The sequence below is a fragment of the Chiroxiphia lanceolata genome, chromosome 5 (assembly GCF_009829145.1).
Source record: "Chiroxiphia lanceolata isolate bChiLan1 chromosome 5, bChiLan1.pri, whole genome shotgun sequence".
NCBI classification, from domain to species: domain Eukaryota; kingdom Metazoa; phylum Chordata; class Aves; order Passeriformes; family Pipridae; genus Chiroxiphia; species Chiroxiphia lanceolata.
In genome coordinates, this window is record NC_045641.1 from 71,026,121 (window position 1) to 71,053,915 (window position 27,795).

Here is a 27,795-nt window from a genome sequence, read left to right on the forward strand (position 1 = left end):
TTTATTAAAAGAAGGGTTGTGCTTCTGAGATCCAGAGAGACTTCGAAGTATATAAATAAAGTGAGTTCAGGCAATACAGTGGCAATCGGGGTATAGTTTAAATATCACTGCTTATGTCAGTGTGACTTAAAAAGATATATAACTCACAGGGTGATTTTGCACCATGTGCTCATATTTGCAGTGATGTCAATAGATCCTTAAAGGGTGTTTATTCTCTCTAGAACTGGAAATGTTTTAATTTGGGCAATTCAAAATCTGTTCCTATGAGAGCCTGCCTGAAACAAGAATAAATCTTGCAATGTTTTGGTATCAAGGCTCGGCATTTTACTGAAATTGCTTCTCTGTACATTTGTGGAGTCTTTAGAGATTCAGAGCCTTTGAGATTAGTTCATTTATAGATATAAAGGCAAAGATTAAGATATTTTCTTGTTTGTTTTCCAAATATACTGAGATGCTAATTGCTTTAATAGAGATGCTAACTCATTTGCCATGGGGCAAAGACATGAACAGCTTGTCTTTCAATCCCTTGGGATTTTAGAGGTCTTTTTGTAGAACTGATAGAGAAATTGCATTTTTCTACATCCTTTAATCTGACGTCCAAGAAACATTTCTGGAAATACAAGAAATTTTCTGTCTTTCAGTTTGTAGAGTCTGTTGATATCGAGACAGAGAACACCTTTAACTTTTTGTTTATACTCATCAGTAAAAGTATTTGTCACCAAAGAGTGGCAAAAAAAATTTTTTTATTTACATAATATTCTATATCTTATTTTTTTTAATATAACTATGGTAAAAGTATACCAGTTTATTTGTTTGGATTTTTTTTTTTTCAGTAGAGAAATCAGCTATATAGTCTAAAGCTCCAGAAGACCTGGTAAATACATGAACAGCACACGCTCAGAAGCACATTGATTGATCACCTCCATTGGTGATGATTAAAAGAAAATTCTATTTAAAATAAAAGCTCTTTGAAAGTTGGCTTTTAAATCTAATCAGTGTTTGAAGGAAGCACAGCACATTGGAAACCTGATCTGTGACTATTTCCTATACACTGTATAATTAAATGTTGATAAGGGGTTACTCTCATATTTGCTAAATATTCTACATTATGACAAGATGAGGGCCTTCTGTGGTTGCAAATGCTTGAAGTCAGCTCTACAAGGGGAGTTCTTCCTATTTAGCTATTGCGAATGTACTTCTCAAGTAAAATGGACTCAAAATAAGATAATTTGGAATAATCAGCTTTTGTCCTGTGCATACACACACGCAGAAAAGTTACAGCTTTATCTAACCAAACTAACTTTCCCACACAAGCAAAATCTTGAGACAGTGCTCATGATGCTTTTATATTGCTGAAGGGATAGACCATGTGTAAATTAAAATATTGCATGAATATGCTCATGCTGCAGTTGGAAAGGAGCTACTTCATAATTTCTAGCTCTAGTAGAAGGGAGAAAAAGAAGTCAGACGATCACACATATAATTGGTAGTTCCAAATACGATATGTGAGGAAAACCAGGAATGGTTCAAAAAGTTATTTGAAAAACATGGGTTTCGTGCAGAATTTAAACTAAATATAAGAAACTGAGAACCATAGAGCAAGACAAACAAATCACTGATTAAGAAGATGACAAAGAGTGGGTCAAAGTTCAATGAGGTGCACAAGTGAATAAAATTTAATCTTGTTCCGAAACGACAAACAAACAGAGCAGCACAATATGCCACGTTCAGGAATGTGAAAGCCATGTTGTATCTGGCACTTGAACAACAGAGAATTATTGCTGCTGATATGGTAATTGCAGAGGTACAGAAAAAAGTGGGTGGATCATGTGAAATTCATGAAATACTTGAGGTGAACTTACAGCAGGGTTAGTCTTTTAATTGTGTACATTGATCTCTATGCACAACTGGTTTACTAAAAAGACATATTGTTCATTCTCAAGAGGTTTAAAAATCCACTTCAGCTCGGTGTCTTATTTTTTTGGTTCATAAGATATTTTGCAACGTGCTCCTCCCCTTTGGCCTACACGAACAAATATGCCTGCATAGCCATACCTATTAGAGCCAGTCAAAATCTGCTCTTAGTAGCTGGCCATTCTGGTAAGAGCATTTCTGGTTACCACAACACATAACATAATTTTAAACAGTTTTGTCCAGATCCAGATTCTGTGGCATGGGCTGTGCTCACATGCAAAACATTTACTAATCTAAGTCTGATACTGTTGTCTTGTCCAAGGGCATAAACAAGGTTTCTGCATAGCTTAAGCAAAAACTGAAGGACTTGTATGGCAAGCTGGATCTGCATTGTAACTGGGTCAGAGGACTTCCATGATGACTTTGACTACTTTCAGAAATGACATTGTCCCTCATGTGAAGGTTTGGGTCATCAGATACAGAACTTTTCCCTGGTCTGCACTGCTCACCCCATCTTAAGTCAGCATCATATCAGCTAATTTCTGTTTTGCAACTCTATTTAAGAGTATTGGATTTCCTAGTATTGTTGTAACTGCTGATGAGCTGTGGATTTGTGTTTAATGAGACTGCTCAGGTGAACAGAAGTTATTTACAGGATCAAAAGCTGCACCACAAAAAGTGTTGTATTAATTTGTAATAAATGTAAATGAGGAATGCACTCCTGGATAACACCCAGTTGTTCACAGGGCTATTTCAAGGAAATAGGCAAAATATGCAGCAGGTTATTGGGAGCTGGCAGGCTGCCTGCCTTGCCCATCCATACAGGGGAAATAGAAGTGTGTTGTTTCAGAAATACACAGCAAAAAGCACAGCTACCCTCCCAGTACCTAAAAGGGGCTACAAGAGAGCTGGAGAGAAACTTTTTACAAGGGCATATAGTGATAGGACAAGGGGGAATGGCTTTAAACTGACATAGAGTAGGTTTAGATTAGATATTTGGAAGAAATTCTTTACTGTGAGGGTGGTGAGGCACTGGCAAAGGTTGCCCAGAGATGTTGTGGATGCCTCATCCCTGGAAGTGTTCAAGGTCATTAGATGGGGCCCTGGGCAACCTGGTCTACTTGCTCACTTTGGTCTTGACATCAGTGGAAGAAAGGACATTTAAATTCTCAAGTCAGATGCTGGTTCACAAATGATCATATCAAAAATCTAACAATCAAGAGGATTGACTACAAATGCACATAAATATCTACTAGTTTTCTCATTCACATATCTATATATAAAATAACTGTAAGCTCAAAACTATCTCCGACTTGAAACCATAACTGATTTATGGCAACTGTTTGAAGATTTGGAGGATTAGCTATAATTGTAAGATAAAAATTAGAAAATACTGACTAGTTTGCAAAAAGCATTAAAGTACAAGATGAGGGCAGGGGTGGGCTGTGTGTGTATTCCCCTGTGTCTAAAAGGACTGTAATTAAAAACCTACACATTAAATGTTTATTTTTTTCTTTTAAATTTTACAATACTTTTAAACAAATTTCAGACAAGGTTGATCCAAGAGAAGAAGCAAATGGGCTTTGTGAAACATCAGCACTGAAATCGAGTTACCTGTTTTTTCTAAGCAAGTGGTCTTTTTTAACTTCTGTCTCAGGATTTCCCTTTAGAATTCGGGACTGGGGACTATACTGTCCCTCCAGAAGTAGGGACTAACACTAGAGTTTCAGACAACTGTGCAAAACATCTTGCCTCCTGTACGTCCCCGCTGTCTTGTGTTACAAACCACTCATGGTCAGACTGTACAGGGTAGTTCTGCACACAGCAGAAGCTGTCTGTGGCACTGTGCTCCTTTCCTACATGGTCCCTGGCAGGCTTGCTGTCAGACCCAGGAGCAGTACATTAAAGTTTACTAATTCCTGAATGGCTCCCCCTCTACAGGTCTCCATGAGAGACTACTAGTGGTTTCTATCTACTGAGCCATACCTCTACAAAAGTGCTAAATGATGCTATGAAGTAATTTAAGGGTAGTAAACCTATAGCAAGAGGAGCTTTCATCCTCTCCACAATACCTTGAGATCCACAGCTATGTGTTTACAAATAGGACATTTAGGAGTTTTCTCCAAGTATTTTCCGTGACTTTAAGGCCCAGGTTAAGCTACAGAAGAAAGCCTGACATACATATGTTGATGCCTACATTAGGTGTTACTCTGTTTGGTTTCAAAGGCATCTCCAGAAGCTGATTTGAAACATTTACATCAGCTCAAAATCACTGAAACTTAGAGGTAAGTAGATAATTATAGATGCTGTGAACAGACCCGTCAGTAGTCATTTCATAGAACCAAGTGATGTCATGCTACAGAATAGCTTTGCCATGTGTTTGACAGGCGTTTTACAAAAAGAAATGCAGGTGGGGGATTTTCATGTGTGTTTGCTGTAGATATTTTTTGGTTTTTACCATCTCCAGTTCTTCATGCAAATGAGTTTTTTATTAAACAACTGCTACAATGTCAGGTACAAATACTAACCGAGGAAGCAATGAATCTATACAAAGATTGACAGCTGTTTGCTAAGTGTTCACTTTGGTTGCATATATATAGTCCTTAGCTCTCTAATTACTTGTCTAATTGCAAGAAGCATCAGCCCCACTACCTCTGCCTTTGTTAACATCCTTTAAATTTCTAGCTATGTCAGGGAGAAAAAACCCTATTGCTGAATCTGAGTTGAGACTGCTATGGAAAATTTTCCCCTGACAGTGTCAGAAATGTTATTCAGAGTCTCACAGATAGCTACAGAATTCTTAAATGGAATATAACTCACACTTTTCCCCCTTTAATGTGTTCAGCAGACAGGTGGCAACCCAACTGCTGGGAAGTTCCTAAGTATTTATATCCTTTAACTCTCAAATGATATGAACAACTAATAGGAAATGTCATGCACTGAGTATATGAGTAATGTTCCCATTAATCAATCTTCCAAAATAATCTGGATTATTATGTCTGTTTGTACTACACTGTAGCTATTTGCAGATAGATGTACTAAAAAAGCAAGATTGATTTGTATCAGCTCCGTTCCATGTGGAGCTTTGCAGGCAAAATCTCTTACAAGTTCTTTCCTTTTCCAGATGTGCTTTGGCCAGGCACAAGAGAGACTCATAAATGTAGAATACCACCAAGATGCAATTGTCTGCTTTCTGGTGTCAGCATTTAACTCCCACTTAGACATAATTTTCAACTGAGTATAGAATCTGCGAGGAAATGAAAAATGAGATCTTTAGTTGCTCTGAACTAGCAATCAGACCAAGCATGTTTTGGAGACAAGTGGGATTTTGAAGTCCAAACAAAACAAACGACTTTTTAATCATTCATGAACAATTTAGATGGCTTTGTTCTTAGTCTTTGTATGTTTTTGGCTTATATATTTCATAATCTGGCTGCACAACTGAGAAGAAATGAGTATAATACATCCCTTTTGCACCACTCTAGAATTGTTAAGAAACATTTAACTGGAAGTAAATATACCCTGTGCAGCTACACTGTCGACTTATGAACAGCTATGAAGAGTGAGGTATGTAATTCAGAATAAGACCTTGGAATTTTTTTTAAGATATATTTGCTTTTGCATTTGTTACTATGGATTTTGTTGTTGTTGTTGAAGGATGTCATAACTTCACTCCTTAAATTACACATATATGGCCTTGACTCATTTTATTCCAGGGCCTTTTTTCACACCCCTACCTATGTGAAAGGACCTCTCTATGGATGTAAATGTGATCTGCTACCATAAAAATATCCAAATGCTAAGTATAAGAACAACTTTTATCAATCCAATAAAATCCAGCGGCCATGCTGCACCACAGGCATGCCACTGAGAGACAAAGTAGAGAGAGGATGAGTATGTTTTTACATCCACTGAGATTAATCCGTTAAAATACACTATGTATTATACATATTGCCAAGTCTCTCTTCAACATAAATTTAAGCTTGTTTGTAAACTTTATGTGTACATGTTACTGTAGTGATTTTTACAGTAAATTCATATTCAGTAACCTAGCTTTAACATGTTTGGTTTAGTAACAATGAGATTAACTTTACAAAAGCTGTATTTTTAAAGAACTGACTTCCTCCTGAAAACCTCCTAAAAATGCAAACACATAAATTTATACACTGAAATTTCATAATAGTGACAGGACTATCTGAATGTTTGACAGATAAATTTTCAGCCAGGCATACTGATGCACTGAGAGTTCAGAATACCAGATACAGGAATCATAAATGCTCCCTCTATACCATATAATAAATTAGGTTGGAAGGGATCTCAGGAGGCCAGCTGGTCTAACTCCCTCTACACAACACAGCCAATCTCGACATTAAATTCAACTCCTAAGTTAGATCATGTTGATCAGAACCTTGTCCATTCCAGCACTTGACTATCTCCAAGGAGAGGAAAACCTCTCTAGGCACATCTTCCAGTGTTTGACCACCCTCAGTCTAAAGAGCTCTTTTCTGTTGTCAGATGGCAAATGTCAACCTAACGACTGTCAAAAAGAGTATCTTGCTGTACTGCTGTTGGATAAGCAAGACACACTAACTCCTGCTGCATTATAACAATGCCAGATCCACAGCAAGGATCACAGTAAGAAGCAGAGGGTAGGAAACCGTGAGCTAGAGCATCACCTGATAGATGGGCTCAACCAAGGCATCTGTTTGCACCTTCTCAAGCTCTGTACACCCATGCCACTGACACATTGGTTCACTCTTTCTCTCCCAATTGCTGTGCATCCTTGTTTCTATTTTGCCATCTCATCTCCAGTGGCTGAAGTCTTTGTTCATTCACACGCCATTAACCAAACAGAAACCACACTCTTCTTTCAGTGACGTCCAGCTTACAGCATTTGTGCAACTGCATCCTGATCTCCTGCTGGCATTATATGGTAAGAAGGTATTTTAAATGAATCATCAGTTATAATAGCCATTTTTCTTAAACTGTAGCTGACATCATTTAATTGTAGGTACTAGTACAAAATAACAGATGAATAAACATATAATTTCTGCAACTTAGTAATCAGACAGGCCCTTTGAACAGCGGCTTCTTTTTCCTTTTATATTCTGGAACTCAAATCACATTTACCATTTTCCTATAACTGTCTCCACTGACTGGCTCACAAAAGACTGCGTCCTCACATGTTCCTGTCTAGGAAGTTCTTCTAAGCTTTCACAGCTGCTGAGAAAAAATGTCTTGGAAAGTCATGTCCTTTACTTAAAACTCCACCTCTTCAAAAACTTTCTGTCCCCTCTGATTTCATAATACCCATTTAGATTTTAAATGGTCATGAAGAGGCACATTCTTCAGCATAAATTTGTCTGGAACTCATCATCATTTGATCAATGGCTTGAAACAATTTTTAATGACTGGAGAGTCAACAAGCCAAATTTATATCTAAAGTAAGCATATGCAGCTTCGAATAAGTCATAAGAATTCTGAGGCAGACTTTTACAAAGAAAAAAAATCATATTTGCAGCCCTGTGCTTTACCCACATTGACTTTATCCCCTTCTTTTTGCAGGCCAAACATAAATCAGGGTTTTAAACGTTTCTAATACATTAATGATTCTTCCCTGGCTAAAAGGAGAACAAGTGGCAAACTGCTTTGAAGCATAAACGTTCTCACAAGATTTTCGAACCCTCCGTAGAGCTAAAAGAGTTGTACCCATACCTAATACACAGAAGCCAGGCTGTTCCTGAGCATCAGAAGGGTAGTCAAGAAGGCAATATAAAAATAAACCAGCAGTCCTTCACCTCACCTCCACCTTGCATCTAAAAAAAAAAAAAAAAAGACATGCTCTGAGATTTTCTCTGCTCTCTGTTGTTGACAACTGGGCTAGTATCAGTGACAATTTTCTGACCAGTGCATTCAACAAAATAAGATACTGTTGCAAGTTAACAGTCTTTTTTCCAAAGAATCTATTTTTACTGTAAGGCCAAAATATTGATGTTCTGGGTGTTATCCACTTAAAAGTTTACATGAATGAAAGCTTGTAAATGCAGGTCATTGTGGTGCTATGTCCTTCTTTCCCACAGCATCAGCTAATACTAATTAACTTGATTTTCTTTCCCATTTTAGATATCAAGATTATTTTTCATGTCCATTAAGGGTTTGTCTGCCTTTTCCTTTTTTGATATTAGGCTTTTTTTATCTATTACGTACATTTTAATGATTGCATGGAATAAAAATCTCTCTTACAATCCATTTGAATAACAATGTAGTTTCACTTGCATATTACTGCAACACCCAAACTACATCTTAGAAATAAAATAAAAAGTAACCTCTCAAATCCACAATGTTTAGGTTACCTGTAGGTGTCAGAAGCTGTTAAAGGTACACAGAAGCAACAAAATGGATCAGGAGCAATGGTGAAGACTCTAAAACTGTCACAAAATTTCTTCTCCTGTGTACATATCTTGAAAAGAAAACTGTCACAAAATTTTTTCTCCCGTGTACGTATCTTGAAAAGAAAAATATTTTAAAACAAGTAAATATAAATAAACTGGTCTTCATTACCACAGGTTATACATTCTCTTTCTACATTCAGACTTTTAAACTACTTTCCTGATTGTGAACTTACTTTAGCATGCTGTCAGTACAGTAACTTTGTACTTATTGCTTTATATTGACCCAAATGACATTTCATGTATCAGAACTTCTAAACATTTTATGAATGCTATCCTTTTTTTCTTGTATCCTTGGTACTCTTAGAAAAATACTTCACAAGAAATTTAAAATATATTTAAGGCTGGTAATTACTATATCCTACTTCATTTAAAGTATTCAAACAGTTAAAAAGAAGGATATGAATAGTCAAAGACCTCATACATTTTATGTTGCCTTCATAATAAACACAAATACATTTTACTTCTGATTCCTGATTGGCCACAAACAAAACATGAACATACAAAACTACTCTCCAGATAGTATGAATTAGCATAGCAACTGAAGTGTTAGTTGAGCAATGATGATTTACACCATCTGTGCTTACAGCCCATTACTAGTTGCTTTCAATAGAAGTATCCCAGCCTACAGACAAGTGACTAACAGTGAGCAAGAGCTAAAAGTAAGTGAGGTGGGTGTTTATTGTGACAACTATCTTAATTTCTGGAATGTGTTTGGGATTTTTTTTTTTAATGTATGAGCTTTTTTGTTGGTTTTATTTAAATATTTTCTCTTTAGATATACAGAAAAGTGAGAAATGTTACTAGTTAAGTTTTTCAGTTGCTGTAGATTTGCCTGAACTTGTTGTTTCTTGAAAGCAGTATTTCATCAATCTGTTTCCTGGTGACAACATGTTATTATGCTCCTTTTCTGTAAATAATATTTATTATGATCTCCAATTTCAAATGCCTCCTCAAAACTTAATCTTGCTGTTTTATTCAGAAGTGGCTTGACCATGACTTTTTTCTGCTTAAGATGATTAGAATTTATCAAAACCCCCTAAGCTTCAAAAAGGCCATTCATAGAACCAAAAATTATTACTTCTTCCTTTATCTTTTCTCACTGTCTTCTGTTGTATATCTCACTTATAGTCTTTGTATGTGTATGTGTCTCTCTGTTTGCAAACTAAGCAACAAACTTTCATGCAAGTGCTTAATTTTAATAAATCTGCCTGCTTATGTAAGTAAAAAAAAAAAGTTACTACTTCTTTTGTGAGATGGAAGAGAGGAGAGGGAAAAGAATGAGTTAGTGGTTAGATTTGGAATTTAAGAGAACTTGGTTCAGTTCTCTGATCTGCAACCATCTTGCTATACTATCTAGGATGAGTTACTTTATCTTAATAAGTCAGTCTTATATCCATAAAACATGCATTCATGATACTCTGTCCCACAAAAGACTTGGAAAAATAAAGAGTACTCAGAAACTATAGAGATAGGAATTATGTAATTTTCTATTGAGTAATGAATATAGGGTTTGTGAAGTAAGAAGATACAGGGAAGCAGACAGCTGAAGCTCTCTTTCACTTTTTTTCTGCACTTTCTGCTGCTCTAGTTCCTGTAATTCTCCTTTTCTCTTCCACTGCTCCAAATCACCCACTGTCATCCTACAGAGAACAAGAATATTGCTTCATCTTGTCCTAAATTCCTCCCAACTCAAAGACACATATCTGCATTGAACCTAGACCTCTCCACTTGCATACTAACTACTCTAGCTCATTTGATGTGCTGTGAATCTGGCAATCCTAGAGAAGCTATAGGGAAGTAGAAGTATGAAAACTATCTGCAGTGACTAACTAATGAGGCTATTCTTATTTAACCATTTTCCAGAGGGATAGAGCTTCCCAAAGTCTGATGCACACATGGAAGGGAAGGAAGGGAAGAATAGGGAGATACTGGGTGTTCTCAACTTACTGTCTTCCCCTGAGCATTGCTACTTGGCACCCTACATCTTTGATGTCTGCATTTCTCATGCAACTCAAATTCCTCCTCTCTAGACTGAGTTCTGTGATTTCCCACTGATCTCCAGCTACAAACTTTTCTCCCTCTTCTGCTTTCCCCACTCTCAGTCTGACATCTTCTATTCGTACTGGCTTTCAAATCCTCATGTTCCCATTGCTGCTCTCCTACAAACCTGTGCTGCTCTTACTGCTGTACCCTGCTCTATGTGCCAAAAAAGCCAGTGCTATCTAAAAATGCTGTGTTTCAATGTGGGTATCTCGGCAACGCTTCTAGTTTTAAATACCCTGTTGGTAGCAGTCTGCTCTGAAAGCAGATTAGGCCAAACTACCCCCTGCCCCTGAAGCTGTCCATGAAAATGTCATCAACTCACTTCCCATCTTGGGTTTCCCCTAATCCAGTATAGCCAAAACAAACCAGTGCAGCTGACTTCTACTATTTAAACTGCTTAAGCTGCTCTGGTTGACTTTGGCCAAAACAGTTTTGGGAGGGATTGAGTGAGCAGCTTATAGGTAGATAGGGGAGGGGGTAACCTTTGGCAGAAGACAGCCATGATGGTGACTGGGAACGGTCTGGGAATGGTAACCTCTTTAACAATTCCACTTCAGCCCATGGAGGAAGTGAGCACCCACAAGGGGATTTTAAAGCATAGTAGATTCTGTGCTTAAAGATCAATTCTCAGTTATTTCGCAAGAGGTTTCTCTGGCAAACCACTCCTTTCCACTGTGCAGAAAAAACGATGACGTTACTCTGGCTGTCGTTCATGTTTCCCCTGTTTAATCACTGCTAACTGATTAACCAAGTGAAGTGCCACAAAATCCATTAGCTGGAAAAGGAACAAAAAGCTATGCTAGCTTTCACGAATAAAAAAAGAGAAACCTTTGTAAACAAGGTGCATGACCTCCAGCTCTTGAAAGTACCTACCTATTCCCCCTCCCTGGCCCCCAGGAATAGAGGCAGTGAGGGGTAACACACTTGCAGTGTCAGAGTTTGAGGGCTGTTGCATAGCCTGCTGGATAGCCACCATAATACATTTTGCCCTTGTTTTACCCCATACAGACACTTCTGGTCTTCTTATTTCATGAGCTTGATAAGGAGGCGCAAGAAAGGAATGCTACCTTTAACTCCTTTGGTACCATTTTGTCAAAAAGGACCGGTGAGCTGAGGCCAAAAAACCCATCAACAGAAATGTAGCAAAATACATTCCATAGAATGGATGGACCTTTGAAAACTTGGGAGGGAAGCTCAGCAGCCAGGCTGGGTACTCCCTTTTCAAGGTGGTTCAGGTGTTTGCCAAACTAATGCCTGACTCTCTCCCTGGTTTGCACCTGTAGTTCAGGTCATTTCCAAGAGTCTGCTGTGCAAGTGCTAGGGAGCAGTGAAAGGCTTTCAAGGGGAAAAAAAAAAAAGTTAAGCTGTACATGCAAACAAGTTCCTGCTCCTACAAGAGGTATGTCAGCTCACACTTTGTCCATTGCAAACAGGAGGTAAAGAACATGTCTCCTGCTCTCAATGAGGTGAGGTCTGATGCTGCCTTGAGTCCTCCTGATTTCTTCTGTTTGTGTCTTCAGATTAGCAACAAACCTGTCCAGTTTAACCCTGCAATGTTCTTCCAGATCAGATTCTCAGATCAAGCTCAGCTGAAAAGAAAAAGTTATTCTTAGTAACTATTTCAACATGCAGGAATTGTGATATCACTGGTTTAGTCGCACCTTTTATTACATTAGGAAAAAGAAATAACCTGACTCTCTATTGAAAAAGCTTTAACTTTCTGTTCTAGTACAGACTTTTTTTGTATATATCCTTTTTTTTCAGCTAAAAAGAAAAATATTTCAAGAAGATCACAAGTACTTCTTATTCTTACAATTTTACAGTCATGAAACTTTTACAGTCCCACAATTTAAAAAAAAAAAAAGAACCAGTTACATAAGGTGTTACCAAGCTGAGATGACAAAAGGGAAGGGAGCATTGAAATGTCTTTCCTCCTCACCACGCACCTCTCTCCACTGCTCCCCACTTCTCTTTGTGAGGATAACCGTGCTGGAACTATTTGTTCCTGCACTTCTCTGATCTGAATAAGCTGGGGCACTGGCTGTTACCTCCAGTTTCTCTGGCACGCTCTTCGATCCCCTTCATCAAAATGGGTCAGTTCTAGCTCTCTTAATCTCCAGTTAATTGTGCAGATTTTTCATACTGTGGTCACTTCGGGGGTTTGTGAAAGCCACCTTCAGGGCCACTGGTCAATTGAGACGAAAGGGCAAAACTGCTCTTCAGTTACCAGAAGACAGACGTGTACAAAATAGTGAACAAACAGACTGATGTTAATTGCTTTACCATAATTTCTTCACTGCTTTTGATCTTTTGTCTCTGTCTTATGGAGCTTGGGCTTCTCTCTCTCTCCTGCATGCTTTGCACTCCATTGCACAGGACGTGACTGTTCAGTATGAGTGCCAACAAGGCTTCCTCATGAGGGGACAGCTCACAACTCCTTAACACTAGGCCCTTCATCAAGGTCGTTCTTGGTCAATTTTGCCAGGACAGAGACCACCACCATATAATTTGTTCTGAGTTGCCTGCTTCCTGAAACACCAACCACACAGACCATTTTACTGTGATAGTCATGTGCCTTTCCGAAGGCACTTTGTTTGAAGAGATAGCCACCAAGAACAAAGGACCCATGCAGTTAATTCTCTCTCTCATGATGTCTTCCAAGGGTTTCTGGCACAGGGATTCAAAAGCCATCAGAGGTGACTGACTGGAGTTTGGTGTGCAAGATGTCCTGTGCACCCAGCAGTGGTGGCAGGCTCCCTGTAGTGATGATGCCTATGAGGAAGAAAGAGAACTGCAGAATATTCTGGTGTACCTGCAAGAGGGATGTATAAGACAGGTAGGACCCATCCAACCCCTCGCCAATTCAGGTTGGTACTAGCCATAACAGATACGTGTTAAGACAAAAGGCTTCTGTGTATCTGTGCAGATTTTCGCTTTTTGCAAGTTATTGGCTGCAGATTTTTAATTTTTTTTTATTTAACAAGGTTATTTAAAGGGCAAAGGTCCTGAACGTTCCACGTGGCCCACAAGGTGCTCTGCCCACATCAAGCGAAGGGACTTGACATTTTAAGGTCCCCTTCCTTCCCTGAACCACTCTGTGATTGTATGATTCTATAACACCACCACTGGAGGAACCGACGCCTTAACACCGTAACAGTTCAGCATCGCACCGCACAGCGTCACAAGGCAGAAGGCCAGACCGATATTTACGGAGCCACCCGGGGCGCTTGTCCCCTCGGCTGGTGGCACCGAGGGCAGCGGGACCGCGTCCGCCAGGCCGTCGCGCTGCGCCACACGGCCGCGGCTGCCCCGGCCGGGCATGGAGGGGCCGCTGAGGCGGGGCGGTCGCTGCCGAGAGGGGCCGGCAAAGAAGCGAGGGCCACGCGGCGGAGCCACCTCCCCGTCCCGCGCCGCGGAGGCGGCTCGGTGGAATCGCTCCGCGGCCCCGGCTCCTCCCAGGGGCGGCCCGGGGGCTGCAGCGGGAGGCCGGGGGCAGCGCGTTCCCCTCGGTGACAGCTGGGGCGGCCCGAGCGCCCCGCCGCCATCGCCTACCAGCGCTTGGGCTGCGCCGCCGCCGCTGCCTCCGTGTCCCCGCAGGGATCCTCTCTCGCCGCTCCTCCTCTTTCTCCTTCACCCTCTCCCCCCACCTTCACCCCCCGTCTGAGTTCATTCACTGGGATTGGTTTCAAATGACGCCATCGCTTTATTTTTACACCAATGACCTCATCCCAGCAGCTTGAAGTTTACTGACCAGCAAAACTCTTTCTCTCGTTCGTTCCTCTCCTTGTGCCTGCTCTTCCCGTGTGTTTGTCGTCCTTTGGGTCATTCTGGAAACCGAAGGCTTTAAAAAAAACCAAACAAAACCAAACAAAAAGACCAAACGCACACACAAAACCCCCTAACCCCCAAACTTTTCCCGTCCTCTCTGGCTTTTCAGTGTGTGTGTCCCCCTCATCACTGTCCCCTTTTAATTTCTTCAAGCCATCTTGGTGGGGGGTGGGGGAAGGAGAAGGAAAGAGAAGAAAAAAGCTCTAAGGCTCCAAATGTTTCCTTTTTCTGGTCCTCTCCCCTCCCACCTTCACGCTTCCCACTCTTAAAAAAAGAGCCGAATGTATTTTTTTTTCTGTTCCTTTTTAATTTTAAAATTGCTGGGGTTTGGTTGGTTTTTGATTTTGTTTTTTCTTTTTTTGGTTTTCTTTTTTCTTACTGAAGAAGAAGGAAAAAGAGGAGCTTTCCTAGAGACTGGAAGCAGACAAAGTTGTTTCGGGCGGCAGCCGCGGGGCTGGTGGCAGTTAGTTTTATCCTTGCCGAGGGGACAAACAGACAGGCGGGGGTGACACAGTAAGTGCCGGGAGCAGTGCACGGACCGGCGCTCCGGGGCCGCCCCGTGGAAGCCAAGTCGGGAGGGGGGCGAGGGGCGCGGGGGGGGCCGGGCACGGCCGGGCCGGGCTGGGCGGGGAGAAGGAGGAGGAGGGGGAGGGAGGTGAGGGAGAGGCGGGCGGTGGGAGCCCTCCCTCCCTCCTCCCGCATGCCCTTCCCCGCCGCCCCCTCACCTCCGGAGGAGAGCGCCCGCAGCGGACAGGTCGCTGCTCTGGCCCGGGCAGGCTCCGGCCGCTTCCGCAGGTGGTAAGAACGGGGCTGAGAGGGAGGGGGTACGGCACAGGCACGGCACTGGCGGCCGCCCCGCGCTTCTCTACCTGCTGCCGGCACCCGGCCCCCTGCTGCCCGCGGCCGCTCCTGTCTCCCCGTCCCTTCCTTTTCCACCTCCCGACATCCACCTGCCTCTCTTCGTGAGAGGAGGAAGCCGGGCGCTGTTCGTGCCCGGGCCGGAGGCAGCCGCGGCTGGAAGAAGGATGGGTAGGAGCCCGCTGGCTGCCCCGCAGAGGGTTCGGGGGGCTGCTCATGAGGCGCGGCGTGCGCGGCTGCCTTGCTAAACTTAGCCAAGAGCGCTGGCTCCGAACAGGGTCTCCGCTGCTTAAAATGGTCGGGGATGCTTTAAAGCCCCGGAGGGCTCCCGAAGAAACGTTGAAATTCTGCCTTCGACTTGGAAAACGTTTAAAATTGAGGCAGTTGACAAAATGGAGGGCTGCCGCGGCGTCCAGGAGCGAGGCAAATTGCAAATTGTTAACCTGGCATCGCGCTCGCCTCAGCTTCCAGCTCGGCGGCTGGCGCCGGGACGCGGCCTGTGACAGATCCCCGGTCCCAGCTTTGTTTCCCTCCAGCCCGAGAAAGCGGCGGGATGCAGAGCTGAGCGCGCATCGGTGCCTGCCGAACCAGGTGTATGGGATGTGCCTGTTGCAAAGTCTGACCAATGGCAGGATTTTTCAGCGGCCAAAACCCACTTGGTTAGTTGACAGATGAGAAGCTGGGTAGTTTTTTGTTTTCTTGGGGTTTTTTGGGGGGTTTTTTTTGTTTGTTTGTTTCTGTTTGGTTGTTTTTTTTTTTTTAAGAAAAGAAAAGTCAGAAGATTTTACTTTCTTTAATTGTCATTTTAGCTGGTTGGAGTAGAAAATCGATCTTTTTGGTTTTCCTTCAAATAAAGAGTGTAGTCAAGCGAGCTGTATTGTCTGACTAACTTTTTTGGTTCAAACATTTGGTGTATACCCAGCAGAATAAACAGATATATGCTGGTTTTGAAAACTAAAAGCATATTAAACTGTTCCTCTTTGCAAGGGTGTGTGTTGGGGTCTTAAAAGAAAAAAACCCAACCAAACCCCCCAAATGATTTTGTAATCCTTGCTTTGAGATTTGTGCTATTCCTGGCAGCGTGTGGTTTGGTAGATACAGAGTTTACGAAGTCACAACTGACTAAACAGGAGTTGGTTTAGACTCTTGTGTTTTGAGGGGAGGTGGAAAAATAGTAAGTCTTAATTTCTTTTTATGGTGTTCATCCCACAGCCCATTGGAGATTGAAGCATTCATCACAGTTGTTTATGATGGTTGTCTGGGAGTTTCTGCTCAAATGTAGAGCAAGTATGCAACAGGGAGGTACACGTGTATTTTTAGCTTTCATTTTTAATGACAAAAGATACAAAGAATAGTGATATTCACAAGTCAGTCCTGTGTTTACTGAGTATGCTTATTAATATTTTGAGGATGGAATCTATAAAAAATATCTGAGGTGTAAAAATTCTGGTCATTATGCTTGTTACAGTAAGTCTTAATACACAAGTCCCTTTTTAAAGGAACAAAGAAGTAAAAACAGCAGAGAAGGTGTTAGTTCCTGTGCTAGAGGTGGTAGCTTTATGGTTTAATACATGTGGAAAGGTCCAGAAAACCAAACCAAGCATTTAAAAATGCAAAGTGTTGTATAAAGATACCTAAATATATCCCTGCTCCAGTAGGTCCATTTTTGTTAGCTACCTAAGCAGATATAATGAAACAAAATCACACCAGAAAAACTTCTGTGGAAGATAGTGAGCTCAATTATACTTGTTTCTGTGAAATGCATGCTCTTCTTTCAGCGGAGGCAGCTACTCTGGCAAGGATATTTGCTTTTAGATAGAATAGCTTCAACTGCCCATAGGAACGATATTGGCAGAAGCTGTGCTGCTGTACTCATATGTTGAGTGAAGTCATCATATGGAGTTAGTAGAAATTGGATGATGAGATGGCTCAGTCACTCTTCTGCTTATCAGGTTAGTGATTCGTGTAGGCCTTATGAAGCGCTCAAAGGCTAAATTCAGGCTCTGTTCTAGACCTTCATAAGAAATGCCAAATGGACAAATTAGCCCTTGATTTCTGTTACTCGCATTAATCTGCAGTTGAGCTCTGCTCCAGTGCGTTGAGCAGTAAGAGATGTGTGCAGGGTTAGGGCTTTGCTCAGTCACCTGTCTTTTTAAAGTTTGACGCCTTAATCCTCAGGCCTATTCACCAGTTTTCACTGTTTTCAAAATATGATTTTTCTAAGATATACAATAAGCACAGTATTTTTTCCTTCTCAAAAAAAACTGAGTTAGGATGATAGCTTTCACCTTACATTATGTCTGTTGAATTTTCTACTACTTTTTTTCTTTTCTTTTTCCTTTCCTATAACAGCAGTCAGAAAAGCACTATAGATATTCTTCAAGTGCTGACAGTCCTTAATAGCCAGATGGCGTAGAGTAGTTACTGTCAAAGGATGAGGTGTGGAAAGATTGACACACCCCTTCCTTTTTCTTTTCCACTTTTTTTCCCCCCTAGAAAGAAACATGGGTTTGGCGTGCGACTCCAGTGAATCTACCCCTATGGATTTGTTTTTATCATAATTACTAAATGCTTCTTGCAATGTTGCACTATTTTGTGCTTGGTTGTGTAATGGTATATCCATGATTATTTAAGAAGAATTATCCAGACGCTGTTTTTCTGGGTAATAGAAAAGTAAGCATGTCCCTAATGTGCTAAGTTCTTGGTTTGCTTATGGATAGGGCCTGTTGGCTGCTATCGTGGTCTCCAGTGGAGATGATGTTGGCCACCAGTGAATTCTACACCAGTCAAAGAAAATCTGCATTTAGGATGTGTATATGGAGGATGAGAGGGAAGATGGGCGTGAGTTCAAGGCCTTGTGTTTCCTTTTGCTTCGCTATGTGGTCTGCTGCTGAGCCAAGACTGACCTACTCAGAATTGGCTCTGGGAAGGCTGGCAGCTTTCCATGTCGTGTCCCTATGAAATGCTCCAGCAGCTGAAAAAAAAAACCCAACCAAAATTAATAATTGGCCAAGCTGGGAAAGAGGGGAAAGAGTGTTTTTTCAATGAAGGGAGGTTTCTGGTGGGGCTGTGGGGATTCAGCAAGGACCTTCCCAAGCTCCCATGGTGCTGTTTTTCTGTTTTCACTGCCTGAAGCTGCAACATATATGAAAGGAACTCCTGAAACAAGGTTCTTCTTTAAAGGGGAATTCAGTTACCTCTGCTCTCTCTTGGTTAAAATAGGACATATACATAGCCAGTAACTTATACAGCTTTCCTTTAAGTGTGTTCTTGGAACTTTTTCCCTGTGTAGTATGATTTTTCATGCTGTTCCTCATAAACTATGCCTCCTCAGGTATGTTTGCACTCTTGTTTGGTTTCAAGCTGAAGATACAAACTTTTATCATTTGTTTAGCAAATAAAGATACAAAAGTAGAGGTGTGCAGAGGCTTTCATTAGTTGAGAATAAACTTAATTTTTTCTCCTTAAGATCTTTTTACGTGCTAGCCAGAGTGATAGTTGGCTAAAATTATGTGAAAAAACTTCTTCATAAAATCATAACTGTGTTCCATTACATTAGTTTGGCAGAAAACTGACACATTTTATAATATTGGGAGTGAAATAGCATTACCCGTTTTCGTTGTGCTTGACTTACTTTTGCTTTGCTGTAGTAATCTATGAATTGAGCCTGTTGACTAAATGATAGATCAGTGACTTGTACAGATAGTCTCTTTTTAGACATCCATCCTGCTTGTCTGATGTTTTTTACATTACTGAAGGCATTGTGGGAGGCAAAAAAATGAGTCTCAGTGTAGCAACACTGGAATGAGAACTTTACAGAGAGCATAAACTGAGGAGGACAACGGGGACTAATTGTATGAAATTCCTTTTATGCACACGTTCTTGAGTTTGAATAACTAATATGCATTCAGCCTGCTGTATTAGAAGGCTTTGGCTCTGCATGTGTAGCATAGATGTTGCTCTCAAAATAGGAAAGGAACTCTCCCTTCTTCCACACTATTCCAGATAAAATTGATTTAGTACTGCATTTTGCTTCTGCTGAACCCCTAGTAAAGCATGTTTAAAGGCTGAATAATTCATAATGTTAGAGATATAAATGCCATGCTTTTAATAGCCCAAGTTGTTTGTGCTTCTTGATTGCTAGGTGTAAGACTCATTCACCCCAGACTTTAAAGACTCAAATTCCGTGCCAGGACTTGGGTTTCTACCTGCAAGATGGTGCTTGCAGGGATGTGCTTTTCTCCACAGTGTGTATTTCACAAAGTTTGTACAGTCTCTTAAGCATGAAAGCCGTCCATCTTCTAAACACTATCTTACAAGTACAAGCAAAGAGTCTGAACTACACTTCAAAGGGCTTTTCTCGGCATGCCATCCTGCTACTGAAACAAGCCTTACTTTCAGAGGTGATTTGGAAGCATCAGAAACATTTGCCTGAAGAACAGACATGAGATTACTCTCCACTCATTCTATTAATGCTGTCTGGAATACTTATAGATCCTATCACCTATACAGTTCCCACAAGTGTTTTGTTACAAGTGCTTAGGTGTTGGGATTTCATACCTCCCTTCTTTAAAAATCATGCTTGGGACACAGCTTTGCTGTCCCTTTTCTTGGTAGTCTGTTTGAACTCTGGAAGACTGGGAGGGAAGAGAGGTGGAAGGGGAAGAAGCTTTGTGTTACAGATCTTTCTTCTAACTCATATTCTAGTCATATTCAGAAGTGCCTTTAGAAACTAAGAGGATTTAGGTAGAGGCCTCATATTAAAAATACTTGGGGAGCAAATAGAATCATCTTCAGCCCGGCTTCCACAAAGATTCATAAAACTCTGCCAATTTTTAAGCAAGAAGAAAGACTACTCCAGCAAAGGACTACAGCAGTAATCTTAGTGCACTGGGTTGACATGTTGTGAGGTCCAGATAAGTTTAAAAATATGCACTAGATTGAATCCAGATTAACAGAAGGCAAATGGTGTCACCACTTCAGTAGGGCTCCCTCTGTCTGTCACAAGACCCTGTGTGCGAGGCAGGTGCACTACGAATTGGGGATAGGCTGTGAAAATCTCTCCTTCTGTAGTCTGCTTGGAGTTCTGCATTGGTGGCAAGTCTCTTCTCATAGCAAGAGGACCCAGTACCTTCTTCCCTTTTCTCCCAGACTACTCCCACGTCATTTCAATTTCCTAAAAGCTCTCAGGCTTTTACGCAGTGAGTATTCTGAGGCCTTACTGAGGAAAGATAATCTACAGTGACTGGTCTGTAGGTTCACAGTCCTGTATCTCAGGAAGACAGGGCAGCTGAAGGCAAATGGGCACAGTCCTTATGAGAGCTGGTAAACTTCATGTTCTCCGAGCTGATGGGAGATTTATTTAAGGCATGTTTAGACAAACTAATAAAGCTGCTTGTACTTCTGCTTTCCGCTGCTACCTTGTTTGTTTCTTACTATCTCACTTTTGTTTTGATTTTACTTGCATGTAACTTTTCAGCTTAGTATGTATGGTGTTAGATTTTTCTCGGTCAGTGTGGAGTGAGGTCTCTTGTCCAGCTGATGAAAATCCCTGACTTCTCCTGGTTGACATGTTGTGAGCATGCTGTCAGCTTCTCAGTCCTCCATTCTGCTTGTTAGATAGATGATCCGTGTTTGGTTACCATCCAGTTGACAAAGCCTGTTTCCTCAGTGTGGCTCACTTTGCCTGCCTACTGTGATTTCCAGGTGGACCTGTTTGAAGATGCTTGAAAAATCTGTTTATCCAGCCCAGACATGATTGTATGAGTAGTCCATCTGTTGCCTGTTTCCTCTCAAGATATTACTGAAAGAAATTAACTCCTTCAAGCAAGATATGGATGAAAAAGAACACTACTACAAGTTCAAATCTCCAAGATACTGGACTCCAAGGACAGCAAAAGCAAAGTGGTGAAATACTGCTAACTGTCATTGCACATTTTCCCAAGATACTATTTTCATGAACAGACACACATCTTTCTGCCCCCTCGGATTTACAGGACTGGAATATTTTTCTTCATCTGAGGCTTGCATGACTTGCCAATGCTCCAGCAGGTGTGACCCGTTGTGAAATGAGGAAACGTATAGTGTCTTTTCCCCTGCTGTCTCATATATGGTTAAACCTATAGAAAGCTGAGGAGGAAGCACAGGCATGCTGTTCCTCTGACAGCCTTCTGCAAATACAAGCTATTAATGACCATTGCCTTTCATGGGCAAAAACAGTCCTGGCAATTCCTTTGTGCCCTTTATTTAATGGCGTAACAAGCAAGCACATTAGCTATTTTTATTCAAGCCAGACATAAGCCAGTATGGTACAGTGGCTGTGAAGTGTCTGCATAGCTAAGTGAAAATACAGCTACTGTTTAACACTAAATCTTTTTCTTTTAGTTACAGGATATTGAGAGCTCAACTAATGATCGTCCAGTCTTTCTAATTGAGCTGTGGTGAGAATTTTGAAGATTCTGCATTAAAATAGGCATAATGTTCTTTTCAGTCACTGACTTTTTCTACTGTTTAGGTCACCAATAAGGAGGTAATGTAGTAGGGAAGGTGGGAGGGTAGGAGGAGACTGCTTCAGGGTAAAGGTTCAGGTCTTGTCCTTTCAGAAGGTTTTGGGACTTTCCGTTCGAATGTGCTGCATAGTGGCAGGCACAGGAAAAAGCTGAATACTGTGACACTGTTGGTAAATGCTAGCTTAGAAAGATGCATTGTTTGTTTTGGGAATTTTTAAAGGCTGCCAAACCCTTTGATGGTGATTTTTCCTCTTTTTTTTCTTTTTTTTTACTTCCCCCCATTCCCTTGAGGAGGCTGTATACTTTTACAGAAAAATGACTTTCATAGCATGATGAATAATTTAAAAAAAAAATTAAGACTGTGTTGATGATTTAAGTGTTTGAATATTTCAAAGACAAGAATTTATATCATGGATTAACATGGGAGGAATGTCGAGCATATAATTTTTTGTGTGTGTGCATGCTCAGCATATATATATATATATATATATATATATACATTCGATACCGTACTGATGGAAGTCTATTCAATCTAAGGCGACTGAAGGCCCACATCAAGACCTTAAACCATCTTGTCCGGGAGCTGCTTTATGCTGATGACGCCGCCCTTGTTGCCCACACAGAAGCAGCTCTGCAGCGTTTAACATCCTGCTTTGCAGATGCTGCTGTGCTCTTTGGGCTGGAAGTCAGCTTAAAGAAGACAGAGGTCCTCCATCAACCTGCACCTCAGGAAGTCCCCCATCATCCCCACATCACCATTGGCCAATCAGAGCTCAAATCAGTCCAACAGTTTAATTACCTTGGTAGCCTCATCTCCTCAGATGGTAAGATCGATGGAGAGATAGACAACAGGTTAGCTAAGGCATATAGTGCCTTTGGAAAACTCCACAAAAGAGTATGGCGTAATAAACACTTAAAGAAAAGCACCAAGATCAGTGTTTACAAAGCCATAGTCTTGTCTACTCTCCTATACGGCTCCGAATCATGGGTCATCTACCGCCACCACCTGCGTCTCCTAGAACGCTTCCATCAACGCTGCCTCCGTACAATCCTTAACATCCACTGGTCAGATTTTGTGACCAATACATCTGTACTAGAGCAAGCAGCTGTCACTAGTATTGAGGCCATGTTACTGAGAACGCAGCTGCGATGGGCAGGGCACGTCTCAAGGATGAAGGACCACCGCCTCCCTAAGATCCTGCTCTATGGTGAACTTGCCACTGGCTGCCGCAAGAGAGGAGCCCCGAAGAAAAGATTCAAGGACTCCCTGAAACAACATCTCAGCCTTGGCCATATTGATCACCATAACTGGTCTACTCTGGCCTCCAATCGGGAGGCCTGGAGACACACCATCTATAATGCAGCTGTCTCCTTTGAGAACTCACGCAGGATCACTCTCGAGGAAAAAAGGCAACGCAGAAAGAACCATTTCTTGCAAAATACACCATCTAAGGAGTCTTTCTGCTGCGCCTTTTGCAATCGGATATGTCTGTCACGTATTGGCCTCATAAGCCACCAGTGTGCCTGCAGCAAATGTGGATAGTGCCTTCCCAAATCTTCGTTCGCGAAGCCCAGCCATGATGATATATATATATATATATATATATATATATATATATATATATATATATATATATATATATATATGTAATAGACCCTCCCCCCCCGTAGTATTGACATGCATTGTCTCCAGTTCAATTTTAGTTTAAAAGGAAAAAAAAAGAAAACAAACCTTTGAGCATAATGTAGATGCTAGAGGTCCTAAGGAAAAAAAAGACATCACTTATTATGCTTTCCCTGACCTGGAACCTGCCTGATACTGGAGCAGATATCCGGTAGTAGCATTTTTATATATCTTTGCTTAATTATAAATTATAAAGTAAACTTACAAAAATCTTATTGTTCCATCTAGCAAAGTATGGCATTTCTGTTCAGTGCTTAGTATTTAGCCCAACTTGTGCTACTACTTTTCTGTACAGTTGGACATTATGCTTACTTAGCTATTTATTACTTATTTACTTGGTTTTTCCATTTATGTTAGCAAATTGAGAATATACAAGTCCAACTTCCTCCTTGAAAGGTCTCTACCTTTCAAATTGCAGTTGTTGTACGTGAAAGCACAGCTGGAGAAGTCTTATCTATTGGTAGAAAACAGAATTACTTTTTTTTTTTGAGGTGAAGTTGGATTGGTGTTAAGTAGATCAGCTGCTTTGGGATAAAATGAAGTAATTAAACTGCCAACATAGAACCACATCTTTCAGCTTCTCTAACAACAGAAGAATAGGTTTCTATCATGAGTTGCTATTTTTTCATGCTGTTCGTAATTGTTGGCTCTTTTAAAATCTGGCATATATGGAATTATTCTAGATGGAAGAGAAACTTATATTAAAAAAAAATTGGCAAATTTTGTGTTTGCTTCTAGGATATGTTCAGTTCAGGAGGCCGATGTCCTTTAACTGTGTTGTAGGTGCATATGTACCAGCTTCCCTAGGCCCTTGCTGTTTCTCTTATTTTGAAGTTATCTTATATGCTGCCACTGGTGTAAGTGCTTTGCAAGTACAACTAGTCAGTACCCCAAGGAACTTTAACCTAAATACAGAAAGCAGAACAGTAGTCTAAAGACTACTGACAAGTGTCTTTTTCCAGCTGTGTATGTAGAAAAAGTTACCAAGTCTGGCTGTTTGACACAGTCCCTCTGCCTCTAGCTGCTGCCCTAAACCTGCTGCTTAGGGTAGTTTTTGTGCCTGTTCGTACTTCACTTGAGGCCACTTCAGTGAAATGAACTCAGGTTCTGTTTCATGTCTGTGTTTTGTTTGAAGCAGACAAGAAATCCATCGCACTGTTTGCTCCATAGACTCTAGGTTGTTGTTCACTCCATGTCAGATCTTAAAATTACCTACCTTTTTAACACAGAGACAAAGCTTGGAAGGGAAATACTCTGTAGACTGACCTTTCCTTTCTTCTGTGTTCTGCCCAACTGCTGTTACCCTCGTCCAAAACAAGTAGGTTTAGTCACAGTAGAAGTGAAAGTGTGGAACATTAGTGTAGATCCACTGACACTGGTGGAGCTTTCTCAGGGTAGTGCAACCCTGTGTGCCTTTCTGTGGCAGGTAAGATCAAATGCTTGCAGGTACTGTGATTCTTTTCTTGTCTTCCCAGCCCCATCTTTTCAAACTTGCTCTTTTAATGGCTGTCTGGATCCCACAGTGAGCCAGAGCTGGGAAACAGAAATGGCTGAAAATTGTTTGGATGTGGTTTATTGATGCATTTGTTTATTCTACTTGTTTGTGCAGTTGGTTTGTGACTGACATAGCTCTTTGAGTCAGCTCACTGAATTAACATGCGAGCTGGCATAAGGGACTTGGGTGCTCTCTGATAGCCCTGACTTAGCTTGTTTTAGGCTGCCATGGAAGGTACCCCCTCAACCTTGTCTTCTGCAGAGGCAGCAAGAAGTGTAGTCATTACATATGTGAATTTACCAAGCTCAAGCTATTGAGCTGATTGCTTTTTGCCACTGCACATGCAAGTTGGCTTGGCTTGGCTTCCCAGGGTTCCAAGGGCTTTGTGCTCCATTGTAAACACATACTTGTCTGCCACTTGACCAATTTAGAACTTGGGTTCTGTCTGGATGCTTTTTCTTTAAAATAAGACCAGGACATATGCATATATGTATGTGTGGTTATATATATATATATATATATATATATATATATATATATATATATATATACTGATACACAAACTGTGTATCTATTCATACATGAACATACACATATGTATATATACACATATACTCTGTCCAGAGCAGCTTATATCTTAAAAAACTTTCATGCAATGTGACTTTTTTTTTTTTTGATGATTTATATGATAAGAAAAGCGATTAATTAGCTAGTGATGCAAAATAGCCTTGCAAATAAGGGTTTGTGGACTCTTTCTAGGTATAATGAACAAGAGAATGTGGATACATGGTCTTCACAGAACAGGTACTATGTAGTTTTAGTAGTAATAGCTATCTGAAGTAGTAGATAAATTTTGTGCATTTGGTAGGTTATGGTGTATCTATCTGATCAGAAATCACGAGCATATTCATTACTTGGTCTTTCAAAGGAGAGCAAAATGAAAACATCATAGCTTTCTACTAAAAGCTTGAAAGCATTTCTTTTTTATCATACTTATTTGGTAAAATGAAAAATCTCTTTTCTGCTTTGAGAATGCTAGTAATATCTATTAATTTCTTACCCTGATTTTTTTTTCCCTTTTCTCCTCATATTGGCTTTAATGTGTTCAGAGTTGTCATTTTCCTTGCTTGTTAATTGCTTATGTCATCTCTGCCCACTGCTTTGGGGGAAGTGTTGACTAAACCTACAGTTCCATTTAGTATTCTCATTCCTTTTCAAGTAGTGGTATCTCTTTTCTTTTTAATTCTAATGCTGTATTTTTATATACTTTCAATCCTTTAGGGTTTTTGAGTGTTCTTTACATTTACTTTTAGTATACTGATACCAGGACCATCTTCCTGGGGTCTTGCCTTGAGTAAAAGGGTTCTGCAGGTTCAGCTGGAGCTCTGCAGGAGCTCCTGGTGCTGTTTGGCAGCTTGCACTGCTGTAATGCAATGGCCTCTACATTGGAAGAGGTGATGCTACAGAAGGTCATGTGTAGGGCAGATAGGAATCCAGAGCATCCTGCTGATGAAACTGCCATCCCTACAGCATGTTGGTAATAGTCTTGTTACTGGTGACGTTTTTCAGCTGAAGGCTTTTGTCATTCAGGTAGGGGAGGCTTTTTTTATCCCCCAGATCATGGAGACTGCATTTTGCTGACTTACGACAAGTTTGCATGTGAGTTTGTGCAAATAAGTCAACTGAAATAGCCTGTATGTCAACACAGCTCTGCCTTTCAGCCAGGTGCAAAGCCAGGTGCGAAGGTATTAATTCCCAATGACTTTATCCAATGTTGTTTCTATCAAAAGAGACATCACTTTGTCTCTACTACTCCTCTGAGGTTGTTTTTTTCCATCTCAGTGGTGGGGAATGGGTGCATGCATGTGGTTGTATGTATTATGTTTATCTTAACATTTAGATTCTTTGGAGCTTCTTATTATAGACTACAAAGTCTAGTAAGTCTACATAAAGTTCCTTCAAACAGTTGAGTTGACATGCTCAAAGACACATGGTCAAATTTGATGGTGAGTTTTGGTCAGATGGAGAAGCATGATTCTGTGTCCTACTTCATTTCTTGCCATATGCTCCTTTATGCCTGTCATAAGGTCTGTGTGGCTACTTTTAAGTAACTTGTTATGGTGCTGAAGTTCAGCAGTCTTTCTGTCTGTCTTTTTTCCTGTCGTGTATAGAATTTTTTACAAACACTTGGTACCTGTGCTGGAATAGCTTGCTTTAATGAGCATTACATATTTCTGTTTTCTGCTCAGCCATTAAATTCTTTAATTCCCTCTTAAATGTTGAGAACATGGTGGCTTACTGTTTATCAGGTTTTTTTTTTACTCTTCCTCTGATACGTCAGTCCTGACTTAGTCCATCTTGAACTTATCTTTTACCAGCATTCTGTGTAGGAGAGGCTCTTGCAAAGAAGCCTGGTTTTGCTTTTTTCAGTTATTATTGTTGCTGGTATTAAATTTAATTGCACCCCTCAATTTTTATGCACCAGCTCTTGGGATTTTTCTTATTTTTTGTGTTTTCTGATCTGATACTCTTTGCTCTTCTAAAGTCTTTATCTTTTTTTTTTCTTTTTTCCCCCCCATCTGCTGTCACTTATACTGCTTTCTGTTTCTTTACCCAGGCTTTGATTCACATTTTTCTGGGATATGCTCATTTGGCCTGTGTAACCTCAAGAAAATGTTACCATTTCAACATAATGACTCTTTTCTTTCATGGCTTCCTGTTCCCTTTCCTTGTGAAGTGGTATGTATACCTTCTGCAACTTCCAGACTCAGCTGGGAGCTAAACATGCAGCTTTTCATTTCCTTTCTCTTCTTGCATTGAAGATCTTTTGGACCAGCAGTATCTTAATCACCATTTCTGAAACACGGCAGCATGGTACGAGTTTTGGTAGGAGTTCTTTCATGAGTATGGTGAACTTAGGTTGTGTTATGGGCACTGTCATTTAGCAGTGAACTAATGCAGTCAGTAAACAGGCTTTCTGACATAGTCTAAGATCATTCTAATGAGGAGCAG

The 27,795-nt window shown here is 40.7% G+C and overlaps 2 protein-coding genes and 1 long non-coding RNA gene across 6 annotated transcripts in view; 1 reads left to right on the forward strand and 2 right to left on the reverse strand.

Annotated features, from left to right (window-relative positions):
- Positions 1-4,667: 4,667 nt before the first annotated feature.
- Positions 4,668-8,365, reverse strand: LOC116787135. The gene is made up of 5 exons (XR_004357181.1): positions 8,268-8,365; positions 7,630-7,730; positions 7,045-7,134; positions 6,591-6,834; positions 4,668-5,161 (listed from the first exon to the last, which is right to left on the reverse strand). It is a non-coding gene; the product is annotated as an uncharacterized LOC116787135 (long non-coding RNA).
- A 5,705-nt stretch (positions 8,366-14,070) lies between these two features.
- On the reverse strand, positions 14,071-19,675 carry LOC116787405. Its single transcript, XM_032688971.1, has 4 exons — positions 19,656-19,675; positions 15,107-15,713; positions 14,963-15,026; positions 14,071-14,250 (listed from the first exon to the last, which is right to left on the reverse strand). The coding sequence occupies exons 1-4, from the start codon at positions 19,673-19,675 to the stop codon at positions 14,153-14,155; spliced, it is 789 nt and encodes a 262-aa protein (XP_032544862.1). The 3' UTR covers positions 14,071-14,152.
- The window catches only part of DUSP16 (dual specificity phosphatase 16), a 61,874-nt gene continuing 48,956 nt past the window's right edge, over positions 14,878-27,795 (forward strand). For 2 of the 4 annotated variants that reach the window (XM_032689558.1, XM_032689560.1), the window contains exon 1: positions 14,878-15,035. The gene's annotated coding sequence lies outside the window, so the exon portion shown is untranslated. Of the gene's footprint in view, positions 15,036-15,189; positions 15,755-27,795 lie in introns of those variants that run through there. The other 2 variants (XM_032689559.1, XM_032689561.1) reach the window with 1 other exon arrangement.

Coding starts and splice junctions, on each gene's coding strand:
- LOC116787405 (XM_032688971.1), bottom strand. CDS start 19,675: ATGATTTTTAAAGAAGGGAG. Junction 15,714..19,655: donor ATGATTTTTAAAGAAGGGAG/GTATGAAATCCC, acceptor GCCATTGGTCAG/ACTTTGCAACAGGCACATCC. Junction 14,251..14,962: donor GCGGGCGCTCTCCTCCGGAG/GTGAGGGGGCGG, acceptor TTTTTTTTAAAG/CCTTCGGTTTCCAGAATGAC.